The 11,764-nt window shown below is 46.9% G+C and overlaps 1 protein-coding gene across 1 annotated transcript; it reads left to right on the top strand.

Moving 5' to 3' along the window:
* The first annotated feature begins 357 nt into the window (after positions 1-357).
* On the top strand, positions 358-9,558 carry HEYL (hes related family bHLH transcription factor with YRPW motif like). Its single transcript, XM_083625330.1, has 5 exons — positions 358-2,693; positions 3,533-3,587; positions 4,536-4,619; positions 6,863-6,944; positions 7,998-9,558. Exons 1-5 carry the CDS (start codon positions 2,587-2,589, stop codon positions 8,678-8,680), a joined length of 1,011 nt encoding a protein of 336 aa, XP_083481456.1. The 5' UTR covers positions 358-2,586; the 3' UTR covers positions 8,681-9,558.
* Positions 9,559-11,764: the final 2,206 nt, after the last annotated feature.

The following is an 11,764-nucleotide window of genomic DNA, read 5'->3' as shown; positions in this document are numbered from 1 at the left end:
GTGCTGGAGGAGACGCTTGAGAGTCCCATGGACTGCAAGAAGATCAAACCTATCCATTCTTAAGGAAATGAGCCCTGAGTGCTCACTGGAAGGACAGATCCTGAAGCTGAGGCTCCAATACTTTGGCCACCTCATGAGAAGAGAAGACTCCCTGGAAAAGACCCTGATGTTGGGAAAGATGGAGGGCACAAGGACAAGGGGACGACAGAGGACGAGATGGTTGGACAGTGTTCTCAAAGCTACCAACATGAGTCTGACCAAACTGTGGGAGGCAGTGGAAGACAGGAGTGCTTGGCGTGCTCTGGTCCATGGGGTCACGAAGAGTCGGACATGACTAAATGACTAAACAACAACAACAACAACAACATTATATCTCATATTAGTTTCCTCTTTTCTGGGCTAAACATACCCAACTATCTCAACTAATCCTCATAGGACTCAGCTTCCAGAACCTTTATCATCTTGGACCCATCAAGGGGAAAATGTCAGAGGTGCCAACTTGAATAAAATATGGGGAGGGAGCAGGTAAGCCCCATCTTGCATAATCAATCACATGACACGGTGCACGCGCACACCATTTACATGGCAATGCTCATCAACTTTGTGGGGACCCAGCCCCCTCAAATATTTTATTGAGGGGGCCGAAGCCCCCACAGCCCCTAGAAGTTGGCTCCTATGATGTAGAAAGTGTGCTTCATCTACTAGAACATCTCTGTCTCTTTCCTCTCATTTAATCCCATTGACAGCATTTTTAATTTAACTGGGCACCTCCTTATCAGGCCATTAATAATTCTCATTCATTCTCCTCTGTGGTCTCCATTGCAATTGAAGTGTGAGTAAACTCAGAGCAGTATCTGTTTCATATCATTACAAGTACGAGCTAATCCAGGAGCGGGGTTGCTTGGCAGATAGAGGGCTTCTGACCACACTGCAGGCTGGGAGCTCTGGCAGACAGGAATGTGGATTTGATTATAAAGGAGTTAAGTCACTTTGCGGTCTCTGCTGCACTCATAACACAGAGTAATCCCAGAGACAACATGTAACCAATTGCACTGTAATTGAGCTGACATGACAAAAGTTCAGAGAAAGCCCAGAAAGGTTGTATGGGGTGGGCTGCTGGCAGTGAAGAGCAATTCTGTTTCTGTCCAGAAGAAGGAAAATGTGCCATGATAATGGGATCAGTCATATAAAGTGCACCATGTTTCTCGGGGAATGAGTTTTTGTTAGTACCAGCTGGAGACAGGTAATGGTTTTTAAGGAAGCAGGAAGTGCTTTTGGAGAGAAGTTTTGTTTCCTGTGGTGGACACACACCTTATCCTGTTGTCTCACTGCTGCCTCTGGACAAACACATTTTTGAAACAAAATAAAGCCTGCCACGTTTCTTTACCAAAGGCAAAAATGAAAGAGTAACAACAGAAGCTGTTTTATACTGAGCCAGACCACTGGTTCATTTAGTTCAGTACTGTATTGTCTATTTTGACTGTCACTGGCTCTTCAACGTTTCAGTTTCACCTGCAGTTAGTTGCCAAACTACTTCCCCCCTGGAGGGTGGTACAGCCCTGCCTTGCATGCAAAAGGTCCCTTAGCATCTGCAGGTTGGGCTGGGAGGAAACACCTGGCAGGCTGCTGCCAGTCAGTGTAGACAACACTGATGGACCAGTGGGTCTGACTCAGTATAAGCCAGCTTCCTATGCCCCTAGCTGAAAGGTGCATCCCAGAGTCCTTTGAAATGCTGCTGAGGATCCTGGGGTACATGTTTAAGATTGTGCAGGGTTTATTTCCATCCTTGGTGCTTTGTAGCTTATGGTTGTTGTGTGGGCTGCTGCTGGCTCTGAGATCCTTCAGTGTGGTTAGGAAAGTAATCTCTCCCCTTAGGCCCTAATAGCTCCACCACCTTGGGGCCTTCTGTTTGTGCTCTCTAACTGATCCTGGTCAATAGTCCTTTCAAGAAAGTGTCCTCCTGCAGCCAAGAGCCTTGAAAAATCTTTTTAAAAAATTATTCAGCCTCCAGTCCAGCAAAGTTGCAGAGACATGATGTGCCGGGTCTCTCTCTTCCACCCCCACCCTCACCCCACCCCCATTTCTTTCTTTCCTTCTTTTCCTGAAACAACTCAGGGCTTTATCAGTCTCGCCTCTTTCCCACGGTTTTCTGTTGCCACGATGGTCACTGATCCTTTAAACTGCAGCTGAGACCAATCAGTGGAGGCCGAGGGAGGGATGGAGAGGCAATTCACACAGGCTGCTCTTTTACAGGAAGATCCCCCCCACCCTCCTGGGATTTCCACCAGCAAGAGGAGAGGGGGGAAGGCAAGAGCAAGCCAGTAATCTCTCACCCCTGGGAGGGAGCGCCTTCACTTACCATACAGAAAGGTTAAAGATGTGCTGAGAAAAGGAAGGGAAGGCAGGAGAGGCGAAATCTCTGAGTGGGGGACAAAGAAGAGCCCATTTCTTTATGTCTTGAAGAGGGGAGATCTTAGCACCTCCCTGTGCCCCTTGGAGGAGGGAAAGGGAAGTGGTGGCCCATGTCCATCTAGCTCTGTGCAGAGTAAGGAGAAGGATGTTTGTCCACTGTTCAGGTGCCTCACTATGAAGAGACGCTGCTGGGAGGAGGAAGAGGGCCACGACTTGTCGGACACAGGCTTGGATCATGCACCCATTGTGGTGGGAAAAGAGGAGGAGGAAGAATGCAGCAGGTAAGGGGACACCTCCCTGGTGAGGATGCCAAATGGATGGAACCGCATCATTTGGAGGCAGGAGGTCTGGTACCAATGAATGGTCCATGCCCAATTGCCCAGGAAGGAAGCTGGTAGAGGGAAGCCACTAGAGGCAGCTTCAGCAAACACACTCTTTAACACGGAGCTGTTCATAGATTTTGCTTTCCTTGTGTTACAGGAATTTTTTTTTCTTATAACACTTGGCACTGATGGGAAACTTATTTGCATGAGTGTCTTTCATTTCCCTTTCAGGGGCAAATGGTGAGTATTGACTTCTGAACTCAGATGGGAGTACCAAGTTTTTTTCATTTCAGCTTGTGTGAGATTCCTAATTTTCCTACCATTGAGTGGAAGATATATCCTCATGCAAGCTGATTTAGGGTCACACTCCATTCAAATTCTGGACCACCAAATCAACTCTCTTGGTCTAACAGCAGCTTCTAAGCCGGGGCTGTGCATCTTTTCATACCAAGTGGGCTGCAAGAGTACTTTGACACACAACTTGCGGGCCCCACACTGAATTAAATTTCCATATTGTAAATTAAAGTTATGTAGTATATTTCATATTATTGAATATACACAATTAATACATTTAATTAAATATATGTAATTAAATACACAATATATTTAACTATTAAACAAATTTAATACACAAACAGATGCATACACCTTCGTTAACAAAAAAGGCCGTGGGTTGGACTACCCTTTTCTAAGCAGTATTTAAGGGCAGCCCAATACAATGCATGGAATTGTAGTCTAGTCAAAAAGTGCTAAAGCCACAAATGCTTCTTACCAGATCTGTTGATGTTGTTTCTCAGTTCGCCATCCCCCACAAGGATCTTTCATATACAAGCAAGAAAGAAGCGGAGAGGGGTGAGTGCTGTATGATCTAAAACCTGATTTATTTTTATTCTTTTTTCAGAATGGTTTTTATTTGCAAAATAACTTGCATTCCTTTTCGTTAGCCCTCAGAGCAACCAGTGGGGTAGGCTGCTATCATTTAGATTTTACAATGAGGAAAGTGGCTGAAATATAATGACTTTCTAAAAAAAACCTCCCAGGAGTCCACATATGGAGAAGGGGCAATTCAAACCCAGGTCCCAAGACCATCTACTGTTTGATCAGAATTGCCAGACCTCAATTTCTGTTTATGGTCCTCCATCCCCAGGACTTTGCTGGAGTGGGGGAGTGAATTCCTGCCTCGGAGCTCTCTACATGGCCAGGCACCCTTTTCAGGCTCCCCTCCCACATCTTTGGAATGCCCTCTCTTGAGAACTTCAACTGGCTTCCTCACTTCAGGGTTTTAAGTGGGCCCTAAGGACGATTGGCCAGAGTGATCTGATGCTGGCATTTATTGTGCTGCTGTTCTACAAATTAATTATGTGGCTGTACTGAATTGTTTCTACATTTCTGTTACTGTCTTGGAATGGTTTGTCTTCAAAAGTGGCTTGCAAATAGCTGGGTGGTTACACACAAAAGTTCTTCTGAGATTAAACATTAAACAGAGTGGATAAAGATTGATGATTTATTGATTTTTAATTTTAAAACATTTTTATATTTTTAAGTGTTTGTATTTCTTTTTTGAGTTTCAGCAACAGTGAATTTCTCTTTTTAAAAATGATGTAATTTTAAAATGAATTCTGAACTTAATGTAGACATCAAAAACTTAAGGCCTACTTAATGTCTACTCAAAAGTAAGTGTCTACTCACTTCTGTGAGGCTTACTCCTGGGTTAGTGTCCAGAGGGTTGCAGCCTCTTCAATTAAGTGCATGGTGCAAATGAATGATGCAGAGTTGTCCTTTTCCATGATGCCTTTACAGATAATCGAGAAACGGCGCAGGGACCGCATTAACAGCAGCCTATCTGAACTACGGCGTTTGGTTCCCACTGCCTTTGAGAAGCAGGTAAGTGCATCTCCCTGTCAAATTCCTCCCCCCCCCCAAGTTCTGACATCAGTCTCCTCCAGAATACATTCATTCTGATTTGCTTGCACACAGCTTATGTGGAGGTTAGACTATGTCCGGTCTTCATTGAGCATTTGTTCTGATTGGTTTGCAGGGAGGTTATACAACAATGAGCATTCATGCCGCTTTCATTCTGATTTGCTTGTGTGGTGGTTATACATATTTACATTAAAGAATTGTCCACCGCACACTTTGCAGTGCATTTCCCCATCGCTTTTGGTATGGTCATATTAGTGGCTTAAAACGCAGTGAAGTTGTCCTGCTGCAGTTCAAGCTGCATTGGCATGACGTTGTGTACTTCAGAGAGAGAGAGGGGAGATGTCTTCAACCCAATGTGCATGACCTTTTTGGTTGCATTCATTAAGCTTTCATCTGCGTATGGACGTTCAATCCATTCATAGGCAATGGCAGTCTCAATTATTCACAGCATTCCTAAGTACAAAGTGATGATCATGTATGTTTTCCTATTGGATCGAAGCTGCTTTGAGAGAGAAAAAACGCATCAAACAGTGGTATTTGTCGATAAACTAAATGTTTCTTATGGATTCTGGCTAATGTTGTGGGAATGTGGTTTCGAAGCTTAGCAGTGGGAGCCCAAGGGATATGGGCAGAGTATGGGGGTGCCAAGTTGAATAAAATATTGAAGAGGCCCAGTTAAGTCCCACCCCACATAACTGATCACAAGACGTGGTGCACGCACACTATTTGAATGGCAATGCCCATCAACTTGAGGGGAGAGGTCAAATATTTTTGGGCGGGGGGGCTGAAAGGACCTCAGCCCCTTAGAGTTGGCTCTTAATGGCAGAGTAAGTGGCAGTGTGAACATAGCTACAGTATTAATATTCCTGAACAGCAGTAAGTCCTCTTTTTAGAAAAAAGAAAGAAATGTGGATAGCCATTGTGGTGTAGTGGTTAGAGTGGTTAGACTAGGACCTTGGAGAGACCTGGATTCAAATCCCCACTTGGCCATCATGAAGCTCACTGGGTGAACGTGGGCCAGTAGCCTTACAGGATTCTTGTGAAGATAAAATAGAGAGGGAGAGAGCCAAAATTGCCACCTTGATCTGCTTGGAGAACAAGGTGGGATATAAATGCATTATATATGTGTGTGTTGCACTAGGGAAGTGACGGCCAAACTTGGCCCTCCAGCTGTTTTGGGACTACAACCAGTGGTGTAGCGTGGGTTGTCAGCACCCGGGGCAAGGCAAGTAATTTGCACCCCCTAACCCGTGGATTTGCGCCCCCTAACCCGTGGATTTGCGCCCCCTAACCCATGGATTTGCCCTAACCCCAGATGTTGCGCCCGGTGCGGCCCGCCCCCCCTGCACCCCCCACGCTACGCCACTGACTACAACTCTCATCATCCCTAGCTAACAGGACCAGTGGTCAGGGATGATGGGAATTGTAGTCCCAAAACAGCTGCAGGGCCAAGTTTGGCCATCACTGCACTAGGGCAATGGCACACTTTAATCCACTTAAGTTGTGCACCTCATGCCATGCTCCCCTCTGCCACCACTATGTGGTTCCCTGACACTACCCTTAGATTCTCCTCAACTATCCTGGACCGCCTGACCAGGCTTTCTGAGGGTATTTCTATCAACTCCCTTTATTTCTGCTGCCATCACAGATACCAAGTATCTGAATATTTCTCACCTCTAGCGCCGCCCAGTAAAGAGACGTGTGTATGAAGCTATAATTTATTTTTTAAAGGAATAATCAAGGGCTTTATCACTCAGTATATACAAGTGTATGTTCAGTTTTTGGTTACTTAGGCTCATATAATACAATAAGGAATAACAGTGCTGACCCTCCTTTATCAAACTACCCCAGCCATCATCCAGATACCTCCACCTCTCTTACCAGCTAACAGCTGTAAACTCCCAGCTGCCAGGCACACATTTTGTAACTCCCTTTCAAGCCCTTATCCCATCACCTCTCACTTCCAATATTCCAAACATGCTCTTTCCCCTCCCAACCAAACACATCTAATTCATCTAATATGCTTACCTACATAAATCTCATAAATTAATTTTACCTTAATTACTCTACTATACATATATGCACACAGCGCACATCTAAATTTCTGGTATGTGCATGGATCCCTCCACATAGTACTAGTGCTCTGGAAGCAGCATTGCAATCTGTGTTCGTATAATGGGAGTCCTCTTTTTTCCAATGAACAGGGCTCTTCCAAAATGGAGAAAGCAGAGATCTTGCAGATGACGGTAGATCACTTAAAAATGCTTCATGCCATTGGAGACACAGGTAAAAAAAACAACTGACTCTGCTCAGGTCTTTGCCATCCATGTTATGTTATTGCCATCCTATGTATGGAGGCCAGTCAGATGCTGCTGCTGCAATTAGCAGTGCCAGCCCTACCATTAGGCAAAGCAGTGCACCTGTCTCAGGTGGCAGAAGCTGGAGGGTGGTGGCAGCAGAAGCAGCTCTCCTCCCTCTCCCCATTCTGCCTAAACTTCTCCAATGATCTTTCGATTATAAGGTACAAGTAACTCCACATGGGTATATCAAATACATCAAAAAAGAGGAGATAAAGCATGTAAAAACCCAGAGGATGTATTGGGCCTCATAGCAAATATCCAACTCCAGTTTTTTGGACTTTGAAGTCCCCTATCTTTGGCCCTGCAGGAAGATGAGGCAAGCAGCATAGTTGCATGGATTATGTTCTGGCTACCTCCTGACATAAAAGAAAATGTTCCTTTAAAGCCAGTTCTGGGCATGTCTGGGAGTACTTTGCTCCTTGACTGGGGTGTGGGGCGTGTGTCTGCATTTGCTGCTCTGCCTCAGGGGCCACAAAATGTCTTCAGCCAACCACAGAAGTTAGCATGTAGAGCTATGCTTTGTGTAAATGGCTCCCCAGCACTAATCTCACTCTATTGTGGTCTGAGGTCAAACTAGACGTGACCCCAATAAGCAATTGCCTGAATGGATTTACAGAGTGTGTGTGGCAAAGGGTTAAAGTCCCCCTGCACCTCCATCCTGCTGTAGCCAGAGTCCTGATTGTACTGGGAGACCTGTTGCTGCATCTGCCTGGTCCTCTTTTTCAACATTTAATCAGATAATCGTTGCTAACTGCACAGATGATGCCACATTGCGTTTGACTCTGCCAGTCCGTTTCAAGTGGCATCTCCTGACAGAAAGTACCTTCAGGAGGCAACATATGTGCCTTAAACTCTCTTGCAAAGTGCATTAGCTGGCCAGGATTCCACTCCAAATCCCATTTCAGAAGGCATCAAAGTCATGTGTGTCCTGCTGAGGGACATAATGGCTGCGTATCTGTTTTTATTTTCAAAACACTAGATGCTCGAGTGCTGGCAGTCGATTACAGGACGATCGGTTTTCGTGAATGCTTTACAGAAGTAGTGAGATACTTGGGCACCGTCAAGGAGCAGAGCGGCACCGATTCTATCCAGCTACGGCTCCTCTCCCACCTGAACAACTATGTGGCTAAAATGGAAACTCCTCCTAGAGCAACATCCTCCCTCTTGCCCTTCCAGTCCTGGCCTTGGTGGCTTTTCCATAAATCTCTAGCTCCTTCTTCCCCCCAAGTCCGTCTCCTCAGGAGGGAAGGCAACCCTGGCTTGGCTGTCCTGGCTGCTTCGTCAGGAATCTATCTGGGCCCCATGCTGGGAGGAACACCCATTTGCCAAATTCCAAATTCTCTCACATCAGTCTGCTCTAACACCTTGTTTAGTAGAACTTCATCACCCCAACAGAGTAAGCATCGCCCACTGATGACAACAGCCACCCCCAGTAGTGCATCTAGTGAGAGGCCGAGGGAGGCAGCGGCCCTCGGGAGCAGCCAGTTTGCAGCCCTTCTCTTCTCTTCATCCTCCTCCTCTTTGGCTCACAGTCCAGCAGCACCAGTTTACATGCCTCCACCACGTCCAGTTCTGAACGCTTCTGCTCAAGGACCAGGAATCAAAATCGGGAAAGCTGCTAGGCTCTGCCATTCCTGGACTATGGAAATTGGACCTTTGTGATCCTCCCCCCACCCCCAGAGAGAGAGAGATATTCAGCGGCCTTCTCTTGAATAAAAACAAGAAGTGAAGCTGAACTCAACCCTCAATCCTGCTTTTTGCATACATTAGAAGAACCTTTCCTGGCAATTTGTTGATTATGTTGTGGACACAGTCTATACAGTGGTACCTCGGGTTAAGAACTTAATTCGTTCCGGAGGTCCGTTCTGAAACTGTTCTTAACCTGAGGTACCACTTTAGCTAATGGGGCCTCCCGCTGCCACTGCGTCGCCACCGCACAATTTCTGCTCTTATCCTGAAGCAAAGTTCTTAACCCGAGGTACTATTTCTGGGTTAGCAGAGTCTGTAACCTGAAGCGTCTGTAACCCGAGGTACCACTGTATAAGGAAAATGCTCTTTCCTCCTGACTACCATGCCTTCATTGCCACTGGGACTGGGAGTGCTCTCTGGGCCATATGCATGCAAGTGTCAAGAGGACAGGAACATAGAGTGGGTAGTGCTTGGACAATCTGCACTGTTTCAGCTTTATAAACCCTTTTCCTTTTTCATGCTTGTTAGAGGCTGAGCATGCTGTTGTGGCACTGTAATAGCAAAAAGTCACCATCTGCTGCTGTACTTCCAGTAAAAAATAATACTGTTGTTTGCCTTTTGCTTGGTTCAGCTGATGTACTTCCCTCTAAGTTTTTGGAACAACACACACACAGGGAGAGGAAGGAAATGGTGTTCACTGCTTTCATAGCTCTGCTCCTGCATCTTCTCCCTCTTCAGCAGCGGTGGGCAAACGTTTTCAGCCCTGGGATCACTTTGGGACACCTTTCAAGGGCAACATGCCCACGGTGGGTGGGTCCAGAGGCAAAAATGGGTGGAGCAATGAAAGTAAATTTTACCTTAGTACAGTATGCTAGTTTCTACACATACTCACACCCCCTTCTTTCACCTCTATACAGGTAAGCAAAAGGCATTATCAAGGTTAAGGCAGCTCCTACGATTGCCTGCAATGAGCTTGCTTTGTGGAGTGCTATTATGTCGGAGGGGAGGCTTCCTCTCTGCAGGCCTCCTACCCGTTGGACCAGGAGGTTGGCTGGCTGGCTGCTGTTTTGACTGGGATCTTGGAGCCTCCTTTGCTGCCTGCCTGGCAAATGGGTGCCCCTTACTGGGCTGCTGCATGACTGTGCAAGGAACTTGAGATGTTCCCTATAAGGGGTCACCCTGAAGGTTCTGGCTACAGGTGGTTCTTTTGCCACCCTCCCCTCTTCTTAACTAGGGAGGTTGTGTTAAGGGAAAGGCACTCCTCTGCCTGGCATCTTGGTGTGTGTGGAAGTAGTGTGCACTGGGCAAGGCAACATCATGGGCATCCTTTGCTGCTGCTGTGATTTCATTGGCACCACCTTTGCATAGGTGATATCCAGAACATCACTGGGGTGTGACATTGTGTTTGGGGGGTGTTGCCCTGCTGGGGATGCTGTGGGAGTGGCTGTCAATGCTGCTCTGTCCTTGGGGGGCAGAGGGAGCTGCTGCATCTCAAGTCTGGGTCAATCTTGTCTACACAGACTGACAGTGGGCCCACTGAGCCATGGCTTCCACTCACACAGGCTATACTTTTGTTTCTGGCTTTGTCATTGTAAGTTAACAGGATGATCCCAGCTACATTATGCCTAAGTGTGATGCACAGTGGAATCACAGGATCGTTTTGGCTCTTCGAAAAATGTACACAGCCTATGATTTGTCTCCTGCTGGCAAAGCCATGAAAGGCCTGGAAATGTTGGAGATTAAAATGAGGTTGAGCTCCTCAAGATGACCCATTTATTCAGCATTTATCCTGATTTGCTTACACAAAGCCTATACAGAGGTTAGATTATGTCCAGACTTCACTGAGCATTTGTTCTGATTTGGACCATGTTTTTCTGACAGAAGGACCATGGGCCATGTTTTTCTGATGGAAGGATGCGTATGAATGAGTGGGGTGTTTGAGTGAGAGTGAGAGTGACATTAATATATGAGGAGAGAGAAGCCAGAAGAGGTACACCACACATCCAAATTACACCACTTCCCCCAAAGAATGCTGGGGACTGTATTTCACCTCTCACAAAGCTACAATACCCAAACTACAGTTCCCAGAATTCTTTGCGGGGAAGTAACGTGCTTTAAATGTGTACTGGATGTGCCTTAAAGGCATGGAGTGCATCTGTCCCAACACCCTACATTTCATGCTGCACCCCGCCTCAGCCACCTGGGAATTGTAGTTTCCCCCTCACAGAGCTACAATTTTCAGCCTCCTTAAGGAACTACGTGATTTCATGGGGAAGCCTCCCGGGGCCTTGGCGCGACGAGTGTGAGGGAGAAACGGGCGTGAGGAGAAAGACTGAAAAGCAGCGCCGCCGCCGTCTCCTTCTTCGGCCAGGCGGTGGCGCTGCAGCTGGCGGCAGCCCCTCCGTCCCGCTGCGTGTGCCGCTCTTCCTTCCCCGCTTTCCTTGTTGCTGAGGCGGCCCAGAAGCCCTCGCGGCGGCGGCGCCGGCAGCACGAGCAGCAGCGTCGCCCTCGGCCGGCGGCCCGCCTCGGCGCGGCCTATAAAGGGTCCTGGTCGGCCAGCGCTGCCCCCTCTCTGCTCGCAGCCTCCGAGGAGGGAAGAGGAAGGGAGGGGGGCGCGGGGAAAAAAACCCTAAAAAGAAAAAAAAAAGCCTTAAAAACAGCAAAAGAGAAAAAAAAACCAAAGGAAAAAATTGAGTATAACAAACAGGAATAAGGAGGAGGGTAATTAATTTAATAATAATAATATAATTAAGCAATTGTTAATTGCGCGGTGGTCGCTTTTGGCTGATACTTCTTTGCCTGCTTGTCTGTCTTTGCCTCTAATAACCCCCAAATCTGCCTCGTGATTTTTCTTCCCCCCTCAATCGTCTTTGGTGTGTCTTTTCCCCCTCAACACCTCCCCCCGTATTTATTCCTATTTATTTTCACCTAGCCTCCAATCTCCTCACCTTCCGCCACCCTAGAATCGCTTTTCCCCACGCGGCCCGCCCAGAGTGGGTCGGAACCCCGTTTATTTCCTCCCCCCGTTCACCTTTCTTGAAGCCAGAGCCCAGGTTT

This window comes from Podarcis filfolensis (assembly GCF_964270895.1).
Source record: "Podarcis filfolensis genome assembly, chromosome: 8".
NCBI classification, from domain to species: Eukaryota; Metazoa; Chordata; class Lepidosauria; order Squamata; family Lacertidae; genus Podarcis; species Podarcis filfolensis.
This window is presented reverse-complemented; position numbering and strand designations above follow the sequence as displayed.